The sequence below is a fragment of the Trichoderma citrinoviride genome, assembly GCF_003025115.1.
Source record: "Trichoderma citrinoviride strain TUCIM 6016 unplaced genomic scaffold BBK36scaffold_9, whole genome shotgun sequence".
Lineage (NCBI taxonomy): Eukaryota > Fungi > Ascomycota > Sordariomycetes > Hypocreales > Hypocreaceae > Trichoderma > Trichoderma citrinoviride.
In genome coordinates, this window is record NW_020194717.1 from 1,410,603 (window position 1) to 1,434,325 (window position 23,723).

Here is a 23,723-nt window from a genome sequence, read left to right on the forward strand (position 1 = left end):
GGTATAAAGGCTCTTCGGGTCCGAAGCCATGGCAATAATGCCGAAGGGGGAGGGGGGGAGGGGAGGAAGCCTGCTGGTCAGAACGTTGCGTTTGTATAAGTGAGCTGCAGGCTGAAAGCATGTGGAATCACCAGATCGAAAAAGTTCTAATAAAGGCAACCACAGCTGCATTGATACTCGAATTTTTCCATCAGTCGCATAAGCATCCGTTGATCCGGTCGAGAAGGAATGGATTCCACGACGTCAGGACGTATGTGAGGCGCACGTCGGCCAAATTCGTTAGCTTTGCATATGATAGGTAGGTAGGTAAGGTAGGTAGGTAAGGAGGCAAGGAGGATCTGCAGCGATTCTGCTCGAGATTATCTGTGCGCGCAATGTACGGATATGTGTGCCGGCGTAGTGAGATTGTAAAAGCGAGGACAAGGTACGGAGAATATAAAAGGCATGATTGTATGCGTACTCGTAGGCCTGGCTATTCATGCTGTATCAGCTGTATCAGTGCCTAGGTATGTACCCAGATTCACGACGACGATGATACAGCAGAGCACAAAGGATCGCGATAGAGATCAAGATCTCTGCTGAAGAATCCAATGGACGGACTGTCCAGCACTTGGATCATGCGTAGGACATGCTGCATTGAAAGAGGCGCTCCGAGAGGGACATGGGATGCGCTCCGTGTGAGTGGGTATGGCTGGCCGTTCAAACGGAGCATTTCTGGCCAGAGAGGAGCACATGTCATGCTCTTGCCAACTTGTGCCTTTTGAGATCACCCAATGAGGCACTCTGATAGCATGTCTCTCACCCAGCCTGAATTTTTTGCATGTATCTATAAGTAAGTAGGGGAAATACTACCTATGTATTGTGTTCCTCGATGGCCTTCCACGATAGCAAATCGTGGTGTCATCAGTCAGCCCAAGAGCGCTGTAAGCCGGCCCAGCTGGTGATGCTTCCAGGGCACTAGCGGGCCTGGACGGGGGTCGGTGCGGACGCTAGAAAGCGGGAGCTCAGCTTCTAGAGACAGTTGAGGCAAGACCTGGGCCTGGAGCCATCAGCAGGTTCCCGGTACCTGCGGGACTGACCTCGTCGGCACGCCATGCAAAGTCCCGGATACCCCGTTTGTGCCACTCCGTACGGGGAAGCAGCCTTTTTCAGTCGCACCTGCTTGTCTCGAGAATAGGTGGTGCCTACTACAGTAGTACCTAGACTACCTCCTAGTAATAGTCGGGCCTCTCAGCCACACGCTTCCTCCGCCTCATCGCTCCTTTAATCCTTTCCCTTCTTCTTCTTTTCTAATCATCCTTCTCCTCGTCCGCCAGTCGCTTCGCCGTTGCACCAGCTGCTCATCCGCGGACCCTCGAATAGCGCTTCTTCCCCCTCCTCGCCGACCGTCGCCTGGACATGCCGCATCGTGGACCCGGCACAACGAGTTGCTGATTTTGCTAGCGGAGCAGCGTCATGGACGACGCCTCGGCGCCGGCAGAGGCGCGACGGTTGAGCATCGAAAAGGTGCCCATCGTTCTCGAGGCGCCGCCACCGTTCGACGGCCTACCCGACGAAATCATCGAGCAGTGAGCATCTCCCCCCGGGCATTGCTTTGATGGCCTAAGAAAACAGGGCAGATGGATTCTGGAGAGACGACAACAGGGTGGTTTAAAGAAGTAGGAGAATGCACATCTGACGGCCACATCATAGGATACTCCTCGCGACAGATCCCAATGGCTTCGCCTCGCTCATGACGCTCAACCGCAAGTGGCGGGACGTGTCGCAGCGCCCGCACCTCTACCGATATCACCTCGCTCGATGTCCGACGTATGCGGCGAACCCGGCCAGCTTGCCATCTGCTGATACCGACAACTTGCCTCGTCTGCGACAGCTGTTCGCCAGGGAAATCAAGCGAAACCTCTTTGCGTCCTACGTCCGGCCGACCGTCACCCTCGTCAAGCTCGTGTCCAAGGCCATCAGCTCGTCCTCATGTCCAGGTGGAGAAGGCATGGGCTTCACCACGTCGCCCAACGGGCATTACGTGTTGGCGTACAACTCGTCGAGGATGTACCTGATCAACGCCTCCGGATCGAGCATCGAGATGAAGCGCGAGTTCAAGATGCTGCGCCGTCCGGTCTCGGCGTGCGTCTCCAACGACGCCACGCTCTTGGCCGTGCTCTCCACCGAGATGCAGGTCGACATTTACGACCTGAAGCAGTCCCCGCCCAAGCGAAAGCAGTCCATGATTCTCGACAACAACCCGCGAACCATTGCGCTGTCGCCCTGCGGCACCGTCCTCACCGCAGCCTACGATGGCGGCATCGAGGTCCAGGCGCTCAGCCGGGGAGCGTCTCCCACCGAACGGCGCGCCGTCAAGTGTGATGCGGTGGATGCTTTGGCCTTTTCATTTGACGGCACTCAGATTCTCGGCACAACGCTTCATTCGTCTCCACCGAGCACCGTCGTCATCACTGCGCCGTACTACGACCCTGGTGCCCTGTCAATGGAGCAGGGAGACGAGAACCTAAGCGCAATGTGGACCACGTCCATACTATTCCCCAATTCGAGCCGTGACTGCAGCCATGCCGTGCTGCTGCAGGATGGGAGCCAAGAGGAGGCCGCTTGGGCGTTTGCATACGACCGCACCTTTGAGACCTTTCGGGCCGTTCGCATTGATGACTTGAGAAATGGCACCACTCACTTCACCGGGCCAGTGCCCAAGTCAAACTCGCAGGCCAAGTTGCTCCCCTGCACGCTGCCTTCAGCTACCTATCACGGCGAACTGGTATCAGCGTGCTTCCACGGCAGCGAGGTTTGGATATATGGCGTGCCCGAGGATTTGGCCGCAGTGCCTGAAACCTCACTGGCCGCCGACAATGCATCTGGTCTCGCTCGGAGGAACAGCGCTCAGAGCCACTCTTCGCGATCGCCATCGACAAGGACGCAAGAGGTCGTTCCTCCCACAGACGGCACCGCACGAGTTCCTCAGTGGCAGATTCTATGCGATAAGCTCAGGAACCACTTTGTGGCGGGACACAAGACTGTGGACTTCGTTGGCGTGAACAACGTCAAGTGGGTGTCTGGATTCGGCGATGCTTTGCTCAAGGAGCGGCTGATTGTCACCGCCCCTGGAGTTGTAGGACCAAGGCTCGTCACCGAAGATGAGGACATGGACTTCGTTGATGGCGGAAGAATTGCTCTGGTGGATTTTGGATATGCCCTTACTGACGGAACCACGACCGAGATCACCATTGAGGTTGGGACTGATGATGCCGAAGTTCTCGAAGAGGAGCAGCGTGATATCGAAACCGAAGTTGCCATTGTACGGCGGAGGACGGTAGCCCAACGTGGAGGAAGAGGAGTCAGAAGGGGCAGCTTGGTGCGAACGGCAACAATCGCCGTTACGCCTACGTCTTCCTCTGCTGCGGCTGGCCACAACGCTGTGTCGCCCATTTCGCCGGCATCGACGCGGAGCAACGAGGACGATGACCCACTGGTACCACGGACAATGGGCCGTAACCCTGCTGCTGATCATCGCCCAGCCATCCGCGAGCCCATCGTTGACGAGGAGGAGTTCTTGTCGATAGAAGAACAGGAAGCCATGGATGCCCCATACGCTCATTCCAGCCCGCGCTCAGGGACAGCTCTGCGTCGAGCGGCCACAGTCGCCGCCGCCAGCCGCCGGCTGAATCCGCGGACAGCTGATGGGCGGCCCATAGAGTACCGTCGAGCCGACGGCAGGAGAGAGCATCCGCACGAGAGCGATGCGGATAACTGGGAACCACCGCCGCCTCCGTATCAAGCCGAAGATCCAGGAGACGCGCCCGCTTTTCTTCGCGGCCGCACAGTTCTGGCGACCGTCTCCCTGCCGGGGCAAACACAGCAGTATCTGGCGCTGCCGGTGCATGAACAGCATCCTCCCGCAAACTCTGTCCCACCTCAGCTGCCAAGTCTGGTCATTCCACCTAGTCTACCGCCTGTCTCGGTTCATGGGAACAGCAGCAACTATCATGAGCAGGGCGGGTCAAGCCACGCCAGGTCCGCGAGCGATTCAACAATAGTCAGCAGACTACGACCTGCCGACGAGGTGCATCCGCCCTTGTCAAGCACATCTGGTCCGTTGGATCATGAGGACATCTACGACGTATCCCCCCCAGCTTCGCCCATGAGGGCTCGAAGCCGGGACAGCCATTCCATGGCTGCCTCGCAGGGTTTTGTCACGGCACAACCGACGACGGTATCATCAAGCACTTCCATGGGGGTTTACGAGAGCAGTCCGGCTACGGTAGGCCCCCTGGTGCATCCCGAATTCGACTTTGGCTCACCGGGCCTCGGATTCGAGAGTGCCTCGAGTCCTATCGGACGAAGGCTGTCCAATGCGCAGACCTGGCCATTGGTCTCTCCATCATCATCTGATGACAGGCACGAAACTGCTTCTGCCTCCACCACGGAAATCGCCCGCTCATCCTTGCCACCGGCTCCGAGCTCCGATCAAATGGCCAGGCTGATTCGAAGAGTCAGCCAGGGCAATCCTGTCAACCTAGCAGGCAGTCTGCACTCGACACAGTACCAGCAGCTTTATCGACCACAGCCGGTTGCGGGCTCGCTGGCTCCCACGCCAACAAACGCTGCCGATGCGGACATTGACCAGCCCCTGATCATCAGCACTCCACGCGGCGTAGGCGGTGCCTTTGATCCCCCGGGACGTAGGGTCTCCCGCCGCGGCGACACACCGATCGTGGCGCCCGTGCCTAGGCGCCCCCGCGCAACGGGCGGCTCTGCCGCTCCTCCCACGGTAGAGAGGCTGGAGACGATTTCCACTGGAGGCCCTCAGCCCGTCCAGCAAACCAACCTCGTCTTGCCGACGTGGATGCGGGGGCCCCCGGCGTCGCCCGGAAGGCAACCGTCAACCGTAAACAGACGGCCGAGTCGGGCCGAGAGGAGCGCGGCAAAGAATATGCGTGACGCAAAGAAGCGAGGGTGGACGGCCAAGAAGAAGAAGACGAAGGAGACGCCCAAGCCGACCATTACGGAGGAAGACCACAACGGCAGCATCTGGATGGACATGGATGTGCCGCATGCCAAGGAGCACGACAAGGACAAAAAGTGCAGCGTTATGTGATGTACCGTTGCTTCGAGGAGTCTTTGCTCGTGTTGTCCTCGTCCATATTTTACTTGCAGGACCGCCATTTTTTACGGAGAGTCGGGTGGCGCTTATCATCGTCTCAAGCAAGCGAGCCTTGTGGTTTTGTCTGCCATTCCATAAATACTCTCTGATTTAACGTTGGGATATCGGGACGTTTGCGCACACCAGTATTGTTATGGGATTCCTGTTTTTCTTTGTTTATCATCTTGTTTTCATTTAATGAACATCATCTATCAGCGGGCATAGCGGAAGCACAAAAAGATGAAATGAAAAGCGAAACAGCGAAACAGCAAAGAGGTATAAAGTGATGGGTTTTTTTGTGTTTCTTTGAACTGGGGGGGAAGGTTTTACATCTTTTGGTCCTTCTTTTCATTTTTTGTCATGGGATTGGGTTTCGTTTTTGAGCGATGCTTTTTTTCGTCTGATGATTTGTACAAGAGAGGGATGTTACTACGCCCTCTCATGGATATACATATATGTACAGCCGCTATCCATAATCTACACAGCAAAATGTAGCGAGAACATGATTTTGAAGGTATATCTACTGGATAGTACAGTCCAATCTTGATGCTCTTTGTCATTTTCTTGATGCTCTTGACACCTTCGTGTGTCCAAATGGCCTCATTCAAACTCGTGATTTGTCAAGATGTTTCTTCATTCTTTCGAGTTTACCTAAGGTAGTGTATGTCTAAAGTCATTAGATCCAACCGCTTTATTACCACCAACCACCCCCTTCATCCCGTCTGATTTCCTTTCCTTATGCTCCTCCATTGGTATAACCCAATTTCAATGCCGCCCAAAATCATCAAATTACACGCCTTCTCATGCCAGCCCAGCCGCCCCATTAGGACCATCATCAGTCCCAGGTATATACACAAAGGAAAATGTATATCGTTATAATGATGAAGCCCCTTTCTTTTCGGGTATTCATAGGTATCACTCATTCTTGATAGACAAAGGAGAAAAGCAGGGAAACAAATAACAAAAAACAAAGACCCCTTTTTGTCCTTTCGTCGCCGTATAAACAATCTTTCAAAGGAGAATTAAGGGGTGCCAAACAAAACAAAGGAGAACGTGAAACAAGAAGACGCAAGAGACCAAAAACCAGTATGCCTGTATATGACGAGAGATAAAAGAAGAGCAAGAGAGAGAGAGAGAGAGGTTTTTTTAAAAACAGGGGAAATGATCATGGCCGTCATATCCGGTTCATCGGGGGAGGCATGAGATACGGCTGCCCGCGCCGCACATCGCCGAGATCAGCCTCAATCATGAGATCCGTAAACGTGGTGGCGTGCGTCCCGCGCCGATCATAGTTACCGGTCATCGTGAAGGGGTCGGCAAACACGTCAATGTTCTCACCGCTCGATACCCTGTGAAGGTCCTGCGGATAGACTCGCCGGCTGGAAGCCTTCATGGCCCGTATGGGGGGCAACCGGGACCCGGAGCCGACGACGCCTGTGCGGGCATTCCGCTCGTCCTCGGAGGTGACGGAATCGCGATAGCTTGTCGGCGACGTGTTCGAGTGGTTTGAAGGGCTGGGAGAGTCAAAGGGATTGGGGATGGAGAAGCGCTGGTGCGAGTTGTTGTTGTTGAGAGCAATCTGCGGCGGCCCCTGGCTGATGGAAGAGCGGATGGAAGGGCTCTTGCGAATGAAGTCGGTGCGGTACGAGTTTGGCTGGAGGATGGGGTCGGAAATGACGCTGCCGGCGCGACCGCCGCCCGGGCCGAGATGCTTGATCCTTCCCACCGCTGGCTTCTCGGAGTAGTCATCCTTCCTGTGGAGGTTGCGGCGACGAACGAAGAGAAATGCGATGGCTCCCAGCACGACCAGAACGGCGCAGCCTCCAATGACACCACCAATGATGGAGACGGTCTTTGGGTTGGAAGCATGCGAGGACGACGAATCCGGCGTCGCGGAGCTTGCATCGGCCGTGGGCGAAGATGTTGAAGACGACGCTGGCAACGAAGCTGAAGACGAGGCCGGCGACGACGGTGACGATTCAGTCGGCGATGAGGCTGGCGACGAGTCTAGTGACGAGGCTGGCGAAGAGGCTGGCGACGAGACTGGCGTCGTGGTAACGGGTGCAACGACCAGAGAAGTGCTGAATGTAGAAGGCGGCTCCGTAGAAGCAGGCGCAGAGTTTGTTGGTGTGGTACTTGCTGGCGAAGCGGTCGTTGACGAGGCTGCCGCCTTCTCCGGAGACACGCTCTGGTCAGACTCCTTGACGCACAGGTCGTCTCCGGAACACGAGTAGCCGAATGGACAGCAGAGATCGGCGCCACACTTGCCCAGCGGGACGTCAAAGACGCTGGTCTTGATCGGAGACTGCTGGTTCTTGCTCGGGTCCTGCTGGCTGACATCGCAGGTGATGGGCTGAATCTTTTCGCACGTCTGGCCCGTGGGACAGCACATGGCCGTTGTGTTGCCGGCCAAGGGGATACAAGATGTTCCTTCGGAGCAGCAGAAGTTGCTGGGCAGGCCGGCACCGCAAGACGAGGTGCCCGCGGAGCATTTTGATTCCTGGAAAATGAGACCTGCTGGGGAGGCTGAAGCGAATGATGCCAATGCTGAAACCAGCAGCAAGAGGCAAGAAGACCGCGATGTAAGAGTCATTGTGATCCGGCCACAGCTTCAGCCGTAGGGTCCAAGTTTGTGATCTCACGGCTCTCGTCCCCAGTAATAGACAGAAGGTTGTCTGTCGCTTCGTTCTTGAATGACTCAAGGCAGGATCTGAAGTCGGCGTCGATCAAGGATTGTCGTCGAGTTCGTAATTATTCGGAGATTTTCTGGTTGGCTGAACAGCCGCGTAAGTCGCTGAAGATGCGTTTGATAGAGAAAGAAAATGGCGAGACAGAGAAGAGAGAGCTGAGGCGAGGTAAATCCTGGAGGCCGTATGTTGTATCAGAGTATGAACAATGTGCCCATAAAGACAAATGACACACATATACCAAACACCGGGAAAACAAGACAAGCAATGAACGGTTGTCAGTATGTGAATGAACGTGACATGAACAAGCAAACAGATGGAGAAATTTGGAGAGAAACACGGGAGAATGCAAAGCAGAGAGAGGTGAATGGAAGAATGGGGAGAGAAAACTGGGTAGGGCACAGGAGACTCCAAGGGACTCAGTCACGAGGGAAGCGGATTATGAGAGACGAGAGCACACAGACCCAGATCAGACTCTTGCCATGCCACTATCTGCAGAGGATAGGCGCGCAATCGGAAGACTCTGGCGTGTTGAATCAGCTCCATATCCCCCTTCATCGGCCACGCTTCACGCCGCCATGCTTGGGCAGCGGCTTCTTGCTCCGGGGCCTTGTTCACCACGTCGTCCACGAGCACGTTTCAAGGCCCGTCCTGCACTGCCAGCGAGTGAATGCAGGTCCGCCAGGGCTGTCGAAACAAGAGCCAAGCAGCCTGCGGGCGGTCCAGGACCACTCGAGGCCAGTCGTCAGGGCGCCGGTGCCACTCGACACACGCCTGCGTGGACAGGGACCGAGCAGTTCGGAGGAGCAGAACGACTCGAAAGGCATCGGTTCGTGCATGTGTGCATGTAAGTCATACGGCCGCCCAGGGCAGCGACGGAGCTTCGGCATGGCGGCGAGCAGCAAGCCGGCAAACGACTGGCCGGCAGGCAACGGCAGAGGCGGGCGATGCGTCATGGCTGATGCCCCAGCATCTGGCAGCGATGCGCCGGATTTGCTGAGCTGGAGGTTTGGAGTCGTCGAGGTTTGCAGGTCTGGGGTTTCAGGCTTAGGCGCGCGCGGGCAGGCGGTTGGCGCTCATTGGCCCTGGCGAGAAACCGATTAGGCGCCTGGGGGTAGCCGCCGGAGGCAGTGATTGGGCGCCTACAGCAGCACTGGAGCCAGTTGCTGGTGGGCGCTGAGGGCGCTGAGGATACACCGGCCTGAGGATCAATGATGCATGGATGCACGGGGGGAGACACAGAAGAGATTTGACGGACCAGACGAATCCTCAGGTCATTGCTACATGGAAGGATGCCGGCCATCGCACAGCAGCAATTGATAAGTTGGGCGCGTACGGGTAGGCCAGGGCGTACAGAGCACATGTGCAAGGAAACGCAAAAGGAGTGGAGTGAATCGGGTTGAGAGTCGAGTGGACGTAAACATCACGGATTTGGCTCAATACGGTGACACCAAGCATCACGCATCTCTTCACTCTCAAAGACATTCACTCGCCTGGTTCGAACACTCAATCCCACCATGCAACTTCTGGCCTACACAGGTCAGCAACTGACTGGCACATGCCAAACCGCAAATACGAGCATCCTCCCATGGAATCAAAACACCTCGCTTCCCCGGTATGTAAGACGTCCCTCCGCACCAGATACCACCGCATGATGCCACTCTACGATACAACTACTACAACCACCACTCATCCAACCAGACACCTTCTCTGTGCCCCCCGCGCTCAAAAGGGCCGTCGCGGTTTTTCCGGCTTCCTCTCGGCCGTTATCGACTCCGCGCCGCTGCATTCACACACACCTACGGATGAATCAAGAGGAAGACGTGAGAGGACGAGACAAATCCCGATGGGGTAATACGAGAAGATTAGATACCAGGTGGAAGAGACACAAGTCCAAGAATGACAGAGACAGCAAGCATCCTGGTTGCCGTCAGTCCAGCAGTCGTCATCATCTCCATCATGCCCATCCTCAGTGTCGCATCTCCCGGGATAGACGGATTCTCTGTTCCTACATACTGTGCCTGTGTGTGTTCCATGCCATCTTCGCCCCATCTCCGTCTCTCTCTCTTTTCTCTCCCGGCAGCGGCATGCCTGTTCCGTTCCCTGTCCCCGGTCATAATACTATCTACTCCGTACGCCTGTGCCTGTCGCTGTTCCCGCCTCTAGAAGTTACAACTTACAAAAGCCCTCGTACCAGATGAGGCCCCCCCTGGCAGCTCCACGTTCCTGCATGCTGCACTCACTCTCACTCTTCTCACAATTTTGCATCATCTTTTGTCAAGGATATCTGTCAATTTTACAAGCCAAGTAATCACGGCATGCTCAGCGTGGAGGATTACATACTGTACGGGGTGCTTGCTTGACCAGGTCCCCGGCAACTTGGAAGCCCAATGCCAATTGCTCAGGCACAAGAATTATCGCCGATAGCATTCATATACTACCATGTATGCGTCCCATACAAACATACAGTAGATTACAAACACGAATAATGACCCGACTCACTCCAGGTTGTTCGTTGTAGTATGTCGTACAAAGTACTCCGTTATCAATCACTGATATCCAGGTAGCAATGCAATCCCACAACAGCAAGCAACATCACATCCATGCATCCAACCCTCTCCCATCATCCCAACCCTCACTTCTTCTTTCTCCTCCCCGACCATTCGGGCTCCCTCAACAACGCATCCACCCTGTCGAATCTTGTTTCTACGTGTCGCGCACACGTGTTTCCTCCAGCTCATCGCTTCTCTGCGCGCTAGGCCACGCCTGCGCCCAGCTGAGGCCTCGACACAACACCATCAACCCCCTGATCCGCCGCATCAATAGTACAGTGTCCACCATCATGCTAGTAGTAGTAATGCTAACAAGCCCATCAAAGCATCTATCAATCGTAAAACTCACCGCGTCCACCCGCCACCGCATCTCTTCACTCATTCATGCCTTGCACCGCCACCACGCCACGCCAAGCCTACCTCACATATAAATCCCCTGTACGAAATGCCCAGCGTACGAGTACGATAATAACGCCCAGGTGGCAACGGATTCCCGTCGCGTGGTCCGTTTAGACCAGAAAACTCACCACCAAACAATCATCTCATCCATGCCTGGTCGGTTCCTCTCTTCCACCACCCCGGTTTCCAGCAGAATTTCCTCCGCAGGCCCCCCAACTTTGCCCTCGCCACGTTACTCTTTCCACTCTGTCAAAAGGCCGAGAAAAAGAGAAGACCGAAGATGCAGTGCCACCCCCTTGTCCAGTGTCGTGGTTTTCCGTCGCTTTTTTCTCCTCACAGTACGCGAGCGACGACGCGCTCCGAGAGGCTCCAGGGCTTCATGCAATGCTATGGATTCATTCACTCAACTCCAACGATTTGCCCTCTCTCTCTCCAGCACAGTACGCAAACTCACGACAAATGCCCCATTGATATCTGCACTCCATATGTTCACGTTACCTCGCATAGGTAACAATCAAAGCCAACCCAAAGCAACTTTCAACCCATTACAACCCAATCCTCATGCCCCCATTGCAGTTTTCGTAGGTAGTTAGTGAAGCGTCGTATGTACAACCACACCCATGCAATCTTTTTCCACCTCAAACTCACCCTCCCTGTTCCCAAAATGCCCCTGCAACCAAAGGGAAAAAAAAACATCGGATCTCGTCCGCGCAGACTGACCGAAAGCACCCCTTTCTCATGACTTCCTAGTTTTCTTTTTTGTCTCTGTCGCCTTGAATTTCCACTTTGCATACGAAGTAGCTGTCAAAGATACTTCATTCTGTTTGTACCCGGTCAGCTGATTGTTGTAAATGCCCATGCCCCTTTCACCTTGAGCCCGATCCAGCCCCAACTCCAGCTCCAAAGCACAAGGTAGAGAGAGGGGGTGAGAGTGAAGAAAAAAAAAAAAAAAAAAAAAAAAAAAAAAAAAAAAAAAGCCGAGAGATACTGTGCTGTTGAATGTAGACGCATTCGGGCGCAATTCGATTGTTTTGAACAAGCTGTAGCTGAATACCTCTTTTCCAAAAGGCCAATGAATGGAGGGCTGTTCTCGTGTTAGTGATCACCTGCGCCGATGATGAATCAAACGTTGGGCATCTCGCAGGGGAAACAAATCAGGGAAAGCATCCAAACAACAAAGCAATCATGCTATTCCGCTCCCCCATGCCCCAATCACTCTTTCATATCTAATCCTTTCTCATCATTCCCACATCTCAACCCGAAAGTTCCCTTCCAGAGGATCTCTTCCTCTCCCTCTGTCAAAAATACCACTTCGCTTCCCTCCTTTTCTCTCCCGAACACCCCCCGCCAATACCACCCACCCACCGGTTAGCAATCTTGCATATCCCCCTCGCACCCAATGACATTTTCCAAGCATGTCCATACGCAGCAGCCCGTAAAAGTGACCAATCGAAAGATTACAAAGAAGCACATTGTAGTATTTCGGATATAGAAAGTAACATTGCAATTTGAAGAGATTATATACCCTTGCCATGGCACTCCGGGTACGCCAACTGTGAATTGTGAATAGTAGTCGAATTTGAAATTCCAGGACTACCTAAGCTATGTAAATCATCTCGAGAAGAGATGACATTTTGGTATCACCCAGCGAGAACGCCATGATTCCGCAGTGTCCCAATCCATGGTCGCTACCATCTTGTTCTTGTTCTTTCTGTATCCCAGAAACCCATACCCATGCTAGATGCTTCATAAAACCAGCCATGGAGGATTGTCCGTCCTCTCAAAGGCTCGAAATAGATAATGGAAGAAAAAGAAAACAACACACATCTTGCGCCGAGCCCAATGCCAGCCTGGTATATAGTATAGTAAAAATGCAATCCCACAAGGAAAAGTGTGCAAAAAGCGAACAAATCCGAAAAATGCATCATTCGTCACCCAGTCTGCCATCCAGGCAGACATCGTCCACAATATCTTCGTAATTTCCTCCAAGTAGTCCAAGTTGTCCAAAGTGTGTCAAACAGCATTCGAGACTTTCCCACGTCGCACTCGTCTCTGTGTAAGAACCGCTGTAAGCCCGGCTTGCCTTGCGGCGTCCTCTAGTAAGCCCATGCCAGTAGGGGTATATGTAAAAATGCTCAAGATGGCAATCTCTCAAAAGAATCGTAAGATCAAAGAATGTTTGGTGAAAGAGAAGATTATAAAGAAAGAGAAAGAGAAAATGTGGCAAATGCCTGCATTGCCTTTGGGGCGGAAACGCAAGAGAACATGGAACAGTGGCTGCTCAGGCAGGCTCTTGTGCTTGTCGTACCTCAAAGACCAGCTTGTCAAGATATGCGCCAAGTTTCGCCTTACATGAGCAGGTAGTCCATGTTCTGCATCCGCATGAGGTCCCGCCAGTGGAGGTATGGCTGGGCCACCTCGGAGCCCACGCTCTCGGGGGTGCCCATCCTGGACAGGTTGTCGTTGTGAAGCCAGAGGCCTCGCAGCACCACGACCATGCGGCCAAAAGAGCCGCAGTCGGCCTGCTCGCCAAGTTGCGCGACGCGATCCTCAAAGAGCACGCGGAACTCCGAGTCGGGCAGACTGATGGAGCCGCAGAGCAGGTAGACCCAGACCAAGCTGCGGTCATACCCTTCCGGGCCCGAGGGGATGAATTGCAGAACATTGGTAAGCTTGTCGACAAGCCCCTTGGGCGAGGGCTGCTGGGGGCTGAAGCCGGGCACCAGGCTGCACAGGTAGATGCGCGCCGCAAGGCGGAAGGCGGCTGTGATGTTCTTGGACAGCTGCTTGGGCGACAGCGTGCCGTTGCCGTTGAAGGGCATCTTGGGCGTGTGCTCATTCACCTCGGTAAGGCTGATCTGCTCACCCAGGGCAGAGACGTGCTGGCAGAGAGTGAAGTCGTCCATGCCGTCTCGCTTGAGCGACTCGAGGCAGGCAATCTCTGAGATGAGGTACATGACTCGGTCCTCGCAGCCCATCAGCTCGCGCAAGCCCATGGAGGGATTCAGCTGAGACAGGTGCTTCTCGCGGTACGTGTGCGCAAAGGTAGGGGACGTGCCCTGCATGGTGGCGCCAAGGATGTCAATCCAGGCGGTCAAGGTCATGTTGAACGGCGTCTGCGTCATCGGCGTGGCAGGGTCCAGGACCTGACCGGGGAGGTCCAGCTTGGTGACCAGGTTGATGGCGGCTTGGAAGTGCTGGTGCCACGGGATGTCAAGCAGTTCCTGGCTGGACGAGCGGCCAACGACGCACTGGAAGAAGATGAGTCCAAGGGTGGCCTCGAGGATCTGCTGGTAGTTCTCATCCCGCTTCAGCGACTCGCACAGCGACCAGATGGTCGCGTAGCGGTGTCGCATGATGTCGTGGTCAATGTCTTCGCTGGGGCCGGTCATCAGGGACTTGAGGTGCTGCGCGGCGATGCTCAGGCAGCAGTGCAGGTAGGTGTTGTTGGACTGCAGCGCAGGGAGGATCAGGTCTGAGGCGACCGATCCGTGCTGGTTTGTCTCGAGAATGGGGAAGATGGTGGGCAAGACAAACTGGATGAAGTGGTCAAACAGGCGCTGGTCGTTCTCGTCCAGCTCAATCTTGACCTGCCTGGAGTCGTACGAGGGCCCGTGAGCAAAGTCAAAGAAGTTGACGTTGAGCGCCTCTTCGGCCAGCGATTCGCGGCGCTCCTCGTGAACATGCTCGACCCAGCTTCCGGGGAGGGCGCCCGACTGCAGGACGGTTCCCGGTGGCGGAGGCGGGCAGTAGGTGCTGAAGGTGGAGACTTGGGACTCCTTCAACGTCGGGATGTCATTGATGAACATCTGGCGCTCCGTCTTGACATCGATCTCGTAGGGTGAGTAGGAGCCGATCATGAATTCCGGGGCGATTTGGGAGTTGTAGGCGGAGTAGTCGGTGTGGTGCATCGGGCCATTGAAGTTGAAGCCGTTGGAGAAGTGGGAGTCGATGGACGCCGACCTGTTGCGGTCCATGGGATCGGTGTAAGTGGCGGACGAGGGCACGGAGTGTGACAGGCCGGGGGGCGATGAAGTGACAGAGGTTGAGATGGACGTGTGCGCCGACTTCTCCGACAGCTTCTTGCGCTTGATGATGCCCTTGATATCCTCCTTGTGCTTCTTGCGCGCATCGTTGTTGCTCCACCACATCGGCCGCTTGTATTCGCAGGCCAGGCCGAGGTGCTTGCAAGCGGTGCAGAGAGGCGTGCCCTCGTCGCACTTCTTGCGTCGTAATCTGCAGGTGTAGCAGCCTGGAGTTGGCGCCGAGTGTTAGTTCTCTCATCTGCAGCGTTTGAATTTCATGGCACGGAAAAAAGCGAGGAGATGGTTTTGGTGGTATAATGTTGGAGAGGAAGGCCAAAGAATGGTAAATGTGCCGTATGCGGCCCGTGTGTAAGACGGGCTGCCGCCCAGCATCGTGAGATTCCACATACCTGTTCTTGAGCGGCGGTGCATCTGCGTGCCGCGGCGAGTTGCGCCATTGCTGGCTTTGGGCGCCGTCTTGGCCTTCCCAGACTGCGAAACGGCCATGTGTACGGAGTTCATTGAGGTTCTTGACAAGATATTGTGGTGATTGGGGGGCAGGGTAGACATTTGTAGTAGCTTGCGATGCTCAACACCACAGGGTACTTCTCTCGATTGCAGGGGAGGGGTGTCTCTTGCACAGTCCGCCGAGGGGGCGTGTGGCACGGTGCTTGGCTGGGAGAAGCTCGCACTGTCTGTCCTTTGTTGTGGGCCTGGGCAAGGAGCGGGACGAGGAGCAAACCCAGTCAAAGCCGCCGCTTGTGGTGTCCGGGGGGTTGAAAGCTCTCGGACGATGGATAAAGGCGATAAGGGCCGGAGTGGACTGCTGCCAGACAAGGAAATGAAGTGAGGCTGTCCTGCCAGAGCTGGTGGTTCGGGCCCGAGGTTGGAGATGGTATTAGATTATGGCCCTGTCTTTTCAGAGCTGAGTGGTCGGTCTAAGTCGTGGGGAGCCGTCGTGTCAAACAACGGTCGCTCTTGTTCGTCCGTCAACGGAGTCTAGTGAAATTGTGCGAAATGAAGCTGAATGTGCGTATAGAGAACGACTGGTTCCAAGCAAGTCCGGCTTGCTCTTCACTCGAAATGATGGTGATGCCTGATCAAAGAGGACGAGGGCGAGGGGAGGAGGGGGGAAATAGGGTTAAAAAAAAGAGGACGAAAAGCCTTTTGGCGACAACTTGGACACTCTCACCTTTGCTCCAGCAGAAGAAGAAAAGAGGGCTAAATTCGAAGAGCAGGACAGGACGTGACTTATATCATGGCCGCCGTTCTCGCGGCCAAGCATCCAGGACCATCTCGACCGGTTCCGCAGGGAGGTTTCTGCAGCTTGTGTTGCTATTTTTGAAAATCAAATGGCACTAATTATGCCCATCTGGCACCAAAGACGCTTGTGCCCAGAGCTGCGCTTAGAGCAGCCAATGAGCTTCGTCCAGGGGCCGCTTGCTTGGGGTCATCAACGACGGTGGATGTGCGGAAGAGAAGCTCTTAGTGGGAGCTGCTGACCGGGGTTCGCCCAACCACCGAGAGGAGAAAAACTCGACGTGGATGCCTGTCTGGGCCTGCGGACATGTCACCCACACCGAACGCCACAACGGAAAGCAGTGGACAATAGTAGCTGGATTCCGTACCTTGACCACGTACGAGAATTTAGCAGCAGCAGTATGCACGAAGAGTCCAGATGTCTGTCCGCAAGACCCGCAACTCAAGGCCGTTGAGACAGGCCAAGGGTGGAAAGCCTGCGGCCACCTGGCCTGGACCTCTGGAACGATGACGCCTCAAACAGCGTGATGCTGGCAGTGATACCACCAGTTTGCATATTCATGTTCCCCATGAGAACGTGGGCAGTAGTTCGGCGACGAGAGAGCCATACCCGATGCCCTGTAGTCGGTGTCGGTCATCCCCAACAGATGGCCATGTGTGCATCAGCGCACCACATTGTGTGTTCTGATGGGCAGCATACATGCGCCGCCCAGCACGAATCCTCCATACGATGGCCGGAATCCCTTCGCCATGGTGCGTCGTTCAACATGCTTCGTACCATCGTACGAGCAGGTAAGGTGCCTTGCTTTGTGCTTGGGAACGCAGTCCGACATGCAGCTGCAAGCCAATATACAGCTCACTTCGAGCTCGCAGGCGCAAAAGAAAGGCGGAGGGGAGCCGACAGGGTTGCTCTCCATCTTCTGCCCAGGCCCTAAACCACTTCGGCGACTCACAGCGTATTGGGCGGAGCAAGCTGCATATCGGACCCTGGTGCAGAGCATGATGGTGTCGTCCTCATAACCATTAGAGGTTTGCATCTCCGCAGTACATACCTCTTTGAGTCACTGCTGAGGTGATTCTCCAATAGATACAGATGGTTGCCCAAGTACTCGCGGATGAATCACGCCTGGCAACTGCATATTCGCGTCGTGCAAAGAACTGCTCTTAGTATCAGAGTCCACAGGAGATTTGGCACTTCAGCCGTTGGGTGCGAGTCGTTCAGCTTGTAACCACATGTTTGTACGAAGTATGTTATGTATTGTTGCAGCAGTGCTAAGGCGGCGTAATGCTCGCACGAAGCAGGTACAGGAACACCTGGTAACTATTAGAAGCTGAAATTGACGGAGGAGGAGGCTGGATACACACGAGTAGGCGACCTCACCACGCGTCGACAAGTACATCTCACTACCAAGGCAGTCGTTGGGTCCTGTCACGCAAAGTTGCTGCCTTGGGCTCCAGCCATGGTATCTAGAGAGCAAGGAGTTGTTGAGAGCGTCTCCGTGGGAGGAGCCGGAACCCTGGCTGGTGATTCTGAATCCGATTGCAACAGTTGGTCAGTGATACGAGGGCTTCGTGCTGCCCTGCGAGTCGTTTTCTCTCGTTCTCCCCCGCAGATGCCGAGCACAGGTAGTACGAAGTACGAGTACGCGGAACACTGCGGTGTTGCAGCGCCAGGCGCAGGTACCACGTACGAGAACCTATACAACTCGTACAGGCACGGCAATCCGCAGGCCTCTCGTACAGGAGGAGAAGCGCAAGGGAGACCAGGAACGATGCCGAGAGCGAATACCCGTACGAAAAGGACCTGTACGAAGAACGAGACCCTGGGCCTGGCCTGTCGGTCGAGCAAGAAACGGGACAGGGATGAGGTTGCTTCTGACTTGCGCGCTAGTGGGCTGGGCCGCTGAGCGAAGCCAGAGCTTCCGGGCGTTCTGATTGGCTGACGGCTTGTGATGAAATGCTGGCCCGTGCAGCAAACGGCAGGGGCCGCGGGACCAACCGACTGTAGCGCCTGCACTGGCCAAGGGCCAATCCCTGCGCGCAGCCCGGCTGACGATCGAGATTGGCTCATTCGGGCTGGTGGCATTCTGCGCTAGCAGGGAGCGGGCTGCGAGGAACATCCAATCGCATGCGTGGGGAGCCGCTGTGGAGACCAAGTCCGCACTTTGGACCGATCGCAGTGAGGAGACGGAGGACGGATGGCTCCTGCTCTGTTCTGTCTGGTGGCTGACTCGCTGAGCGAATAAAGAAGGCGAGGGTGGCATCGTTCCTTCCGAGGGTAGCATTGAGAAGCTGATCGCTGCTGCTCTTGCTGTTTTCGAGATGGAGATGAGATAACGCGGAAAGATCCAGAGCCATTTGCCTAAAATGGCTGAATAGCGAGAGCATGACAATACCGGCCGTGTCGAGGGAGAGCCGAAAGACTCAATAGGTCTTGCTCCCGCTGATAATGCTTCGTGCCGCTTCAATCGATATTCTCTATCTTTCGTGCATTCATGCAAGTGAGGTCATACAGCATGTCGAGTAGGTTTCTAATATCATGTACGGACTGCTTCGTGCTTTCCTTCACCTCGCCGTGATTCCACACTCAGGAAACTCAGTCCCGAGGGATCTGCAACGCAACTGCCAGGTGTGCGGTAGGACGAGTAAATGAGACAAGTAACGGTTCTGTTCCTCTTTCCTCTTCCTAGGTCCTCCTCTTCCTCCTCCACCGCCTTCCTCCAAGGCCACAAGCACCGGCAGATTCCAGATATCTCCGAGAGACAATTAACCCCTCACTCCGATCCCATTCCGGGCTAAATTTGGCATCTCCTCATTGCTCTCCCCAGCTGGGCGCTTACAAGCACACGCACCTCCCGCTGTTTGTCGTGACGCGGCAAATCACACCACTGGCGCTATCGCGGCCATCACAGCACGTGTCTGCCATTCTGCCATGGTCATCGTGCAAGCCTGCAGCTGTGCTGCTATTTTTAATTTAGCCCTGATTCCTCCCGCTGCTGTTGGTCATTCCGGCATAATCTTGCCCCCCAGACGAGATTTCCGCCCTCCCGCCATGCGCAGATGCATCTTGCGTCTGATCTCGGCTGTCGTGAACCGTTAAGCGCCCAGGCAGGCCAGTGGATGTGCCAGGCAACTCAATCAGTCGCTTCCCGGCCGCGAACATTACCAGTGTGTACGGAGTACGAAGTATGATTCTGGTGGCTTGAGGAAGAACCTACTGTTACTGCTGGATTTACGATGCGTCCTCGAGCAAGAAGGCATGCAGAAGCGCCCAAACTCGCTTATCTTTGTCACATCGTCTCTCTCGCTTCTCCTACCTTCGCCCGTCTGGAGGGTATAAAGCCAGACGGCCTCGCGCTCGCTAATTTCTTTGCAACTCCTGCCGAAGCTGTGTATGACACATCTCTGCGTACTTGGAATTTGGGCCGCACACGCCATGATCGAGCCTCTGCTGTCGGTTCTCGCAGGAGCCCCGCGTTCCTTAGCATCGGCTTTTAGTAGTGTCTACATTCGGCAAAGAAGCTTGCCGCTACTCTCTCGCTACATCTCGTGCATCGTATACGAAGTATACCATGGCTACCAAGGCCGTGCGACAAATACATTACGATTCGAACCGACGAGGCGCTCCCAAGGGTCCACGAGCGAATTGAGCTCGCAAGGGCTTGTCGAACTGCCTTTGCGCTGATGATTACAGGGTACCACAAGACACTGACCATCTGCCATTGTGCTTTACATCATGGCCTCTGCTCCCTGTCCGACCTCTGATGCCGGGATCGCTCTCTCTCTATCGGCTCCCTGCGCAAACCAATCCGAGTCTCGGCTGCTGGCCGCAACCCCTCACTTCCCGGTCGACCGATCACAACCGTACTGGGTAGTACGGAGGTCCTGGCCAAAGTTTCTAGATTTACCTCCCTTCTCTCTAGCACAACGGGATAGAATTTGTGCTAGGCGGGTGCTTTGAAATTTGGCCTGCAAAGTGGATGACCCAGGCCTTGCTCTCGAAATGAGCCCAGCTACGCCGGCTGTGTAGCCTATTTCCCCGTCCCTCGTCGAGATATCTCCGGCTTGTGTCGACAAGGTACTCCTGGCTCGGCTCCGTCCTCCGGCACATGGCACGCCTTCACATCTGATATCGACGACCACGATAGCGTGACCGCGCGAACAGGGGATTTGCCAGTTTCTCCAAAAGACAACAACGCCAACCGGTGCTCAGGGTGAAGATCCAATCTCACTCTTCAGCCTCAAGGATCGCCACATGCACTCTGGAGAGCTAATCACTTCCTCTTCCTGAAGATCAACCCCCTCTCCGTTACTAGCACATGTCTTATGAGCACATGTCAAATCCCCGCACATAGCTCGAATGGCTAGCCCCTGAGCCATAGACTTGAAGCTACCTACGGAGTAGCTAATGCCAGAACGTTGCGGAGCAGAAACTTGCGCGAACAGCTCGCTCCTGAGCTGTAGTTTGTCCGTTCCCGATCTCGAGGTTGAGGTAGAGTGTACGAAGTATTACGACAGGCAATTCTCGCAAAAAAAAGCTACTAGTCTTCCGCTCACCACCACTAAGGCCACCTCTTTGAGGAGGGCAATCCACCTTGTTGCGGATACGCGGAGTCTCTGGTCTAGGCGGTTCAAGACTGACTCTAAAAAAGGTCCCCAGCACTTCGTACGAGACATGCATGACACCTTCGAGTCAGTCAGTCCCGCCCCAGTCACGTCGGGTCTCTCTCGGAGAGAGGAAAGGAAAGAATTCATCTGAGCAGAGTGACGGATCAAATGAACAATGGCTACTTGTGCTTGTTACCGCAAGTGGTATGTGAGCTGATCCTGGTCTTTAAGATTACTGAGTGACTGGTAATATTTCTCATGAAGCAGGGGTGAAATGACAGCTCTCCAGGAACAAGGCCGAGCTGCAAAGTACATACATACAGGAGTGGAAATAAGGGCAAAGGCATTCTCTTCCGAGGCCATCCAGGGTCCTTATCCCCAGACAGAAGCACAGTATCTGCTTGTTTGCGGAGTATGTATCTTTGGCCTCCCATCACCGACATCAACGCCATACTGCTACTGACTTAGCGGATTTGCCGGGTGATGTGCTTCCGAAGCCCTTGAAAATTCTGTCTCAACGCACTTGACTACAAGCAGATACGTGATGTTTTCGGGTCTGATACTGCTTTGTACGCGGATTCGAGGCTAGTGTTGCCCAGTTGAGAGTGAAATGTGACGGCATGTTGTTCTCTTCAGAACGAGCATGTACTTGTTGGCACGGAGTACTACAACTACAACTACAACTACGAGTACACCGAGTGGACGATGCAGTGTCCTGGTGCGCATCCTCGGAGTTGGTGGTCCACGAAGTACATGCGAGTACGTGCCGATTGCATCTTGTTCCCCGCCAGCCACTCCTTTCACCCGTTCACTCTTCTCTCGCACCAGCCAACAAGATTCGTCTGTGATGTGGGACTCGGCCAAAGCTGCGAACTATCCACCACACAACGAATATTGGGGTGCATTTACTCACGGCCATGTGAGCTCTGGAAATGGGGGTTTCGCAGAATTCATTGGTCAATGTCTGATGCTCCGGCTGTTTGACGACTGTTGTCGACGGAAATGAGCAATGGTAACGACTGGCTGCTGGATTTCCATCAGTTGCCTCTCTCGGGACTTGACTGGCAGAGGAGAAACGTGTCCACTAGTTTCCCCTCCTGGGCAAACGACAAGGGGGACCAAGATTGTCTGCTGGATGGAACATGCAGAACGTCTGGCGCACTGTGGCGAGCGGGTGCTAGTATCTCCTAGCTGGTGATCATCAGAACTTCAAGTTGGTCTTAGACCCTGGCAGTGAGTAGCCTTTTGGCTCGGGCCATCACAGCACTACAGGACGAGGGTCGGTGGTGGGCAAGCATTCGGCCGGATCGGATACGCTCATTGCTGCCCTGTCCTTTTGCATGGGGGAAGCCGAAGGATTTTTTGCTTCCGCTCACCTGCGTGAGACCCTGCGAGCTTCGTTGCAAGCTCGGGGCCCGCGGTCAAGAATCAGATTTGCTCTTGGCAGGTCTCCTCTCCGGGTACTCTCCTGCCGGTTTATCATTTCTTCGCACATGTGACTGGCCTGTGGTTGACGATATGAGCCTGACGGTGCCCCCATTCCGAAGCCTAGCGGGAGTCTAGCGTTTGTTTAGCAGGCCGTTTGGTGAAGATTCGGACCAACATTCTCCGTGCCCTGTCTTGCACTGTATTGCACGGAGTACTGAGGTGCTCGGCCGGCAGGTAGGTAAGCTCTCAACGTCGGGATTGTGTGAGACACCACGAAAAAAGAGAGGGAATTCAACGAAAAAGAGACCGACATGGTCTGCCGCACGTTACGCCGCCGGGGGGTGCGAGTTGGCTCCTTGGCACGAGTGCCTCTCTTGTTTGCGTAATAATATTGTGCTGCTGTCTCTGGTGGGATGCCGCCTCAACAAGGGCTGGAGACGGAGAGGAGCCGGAGAGGCCTTTCCCGCTGCACGACGAAGATGTCGGTGAGCAGCAACCAATGTCTGGCGAGAAGTTGAAGTCAATTGCTGTTGAGGCTGGTCCGTGTCCGTCCATGCTAGTCATTGTCTTTGCCGGCGCCGTTCCGTTGCATGAGAGGGCAATGCAAGGCATTGGGCGGAGACGGGGGTGGGCTTGAAGACGGGAGCGAAAAGCACTACCAATACTAGTAGTAGTAATAGTTTGCTTCTTGCTTTTTCCCTTCGGACTGTTGGCAGCTAGCTGGAGACGGGTTCATCCGTAGCGTTGGTCGAGAACAAGATTCACGACGGTGTGCGAGCTTCTAGTTACCTTCTGTAGGTAATGTATTACTTGATATCGAGGACACACACACTTGCAATTATCGGCATACTATGTATCAGCTACGAACCGTGCAAAACAGAGGGTTCGTTAGAGCACGCTGCAGGGTAGACAAGTTCCTCTCGTCCCATGCCGTTCCATCCCATCTTCTCTTTTCTTCTCCTTGTCCGTGGACTCGGTCAAACAAATAGTCAGTCGACACCAACAAGGCAAAGGACGCGATTGATGGGAAATGCAGCCAATGGGCGGCGCCGAGGCTGGTGCGACGCTGTGATTGGGTGCTGGCGGTGAATTTGTACCGGTGCCCAATTGGCCTGAGTTTTGCTGCGTGACCTCGAACGGCACGTGGAGTCTCTGGAATACTACCTATCGCCGGTCTGGATTGGCTGGCGCACGGGAGGAGAAGGAGGAGGAGGAAGAGGAGATTCCTTCACCGTTTCTCGGCCGTTTTATTTTGTCTTGGTAAAGGGATCGTTAGTCGTTAGGATATTGGCTGCGTGTGGTTTCTTTCCCTTTTTTCTGCTTTATGTTGTTGCCTGGTGCTAGCTAGTAGTAGTAGTATCACATTTGGCCCCCGGATGCAATTCAATCCCCGTACGATATATCCTGGCTCGTTTGTTGATTGACTCTGCCGGATGAAGCAGCTCATAGTCTCATGCTCATGTAAGGAATCCATAATCCGGAACCCGTCCAGAGCACCTCGATCATTGAGCTTCTTTACCCAGGTATTTGGCAAGATGGTACCACATGCAGCATGTATCAACCAGCCACAGCAAGGAATGGCAGACATGTGTGTAATATCTCTGATTGAAAGTGA

At 54.7% G+C, this 23,723-nt stretch overlaps 3 protein-coding genes across 3 annotated transcripts; 1 reads left to right on the plus strand and 2 right to left on the minus strand.

Moving 5' to 3' along the window:
- Positions 1 to 1,455: 1,455 nt before the first annotated feature.
- BBK36DRAFT_1121605 (hypothetical protein) lies at positions 1,456 to 5,104 on the plus strand (the record flags this gene model as incomplete). The annotated part of the gene is made up of 2 exons (XM_024890843.1): positions 1,456 to 1,568; positions 1,693 to 5,104. The coding sequence occupies 2 exons, from the start codon at positions 1,456 to 1,458 to the stop codon at positions 5,102 to 5,104; spliced, it is 3,525 nt and encodes a 1,174-aa protein (XP_024748727.1).
- A 1,219-nt stretch (positions 5,105 to 6,323) lies between these two features.
- Positions 6,324 to 7,742, minus strand: BBK36DRAFT_1122012 (hypothetical protein; the record flags this gene model as incomplete). The annotated part of the gene is made up of 1 exon (XM_024890892.1): positions 6,324 to 7,742. One exon carries the CDS (start codon positions 7,740 to 7,742, stop codon positions 6,324 to 6,326), a length of 1,419 nt encoding a protein of 472 aa, XP_024748728.1.
- Positions 7,743 to 13,135: 5,393 nt separating this feature from the next.
- Positions 13,136 to 15,319, minus strand: BBK36DRAFT_1122345 (hypothetical protein; the record flags this gene model as incomplete). The annotated part of the gene is made up of 2 exons (XM_024890935.1): positions 13,136 to 15,039; positions 15,223 to 15,319. The coding sequence occupies 2 exons, from the start codon at positions 15,317 to 15,319 to the stop codon at positions 13,136 to 13,138; spliced, it is 2,001 nt and encodes a 666-aa protein (XP_024748729.1).
- Positions 15,320 to 23,723: the final 8,404 nt, after the last annotated feature.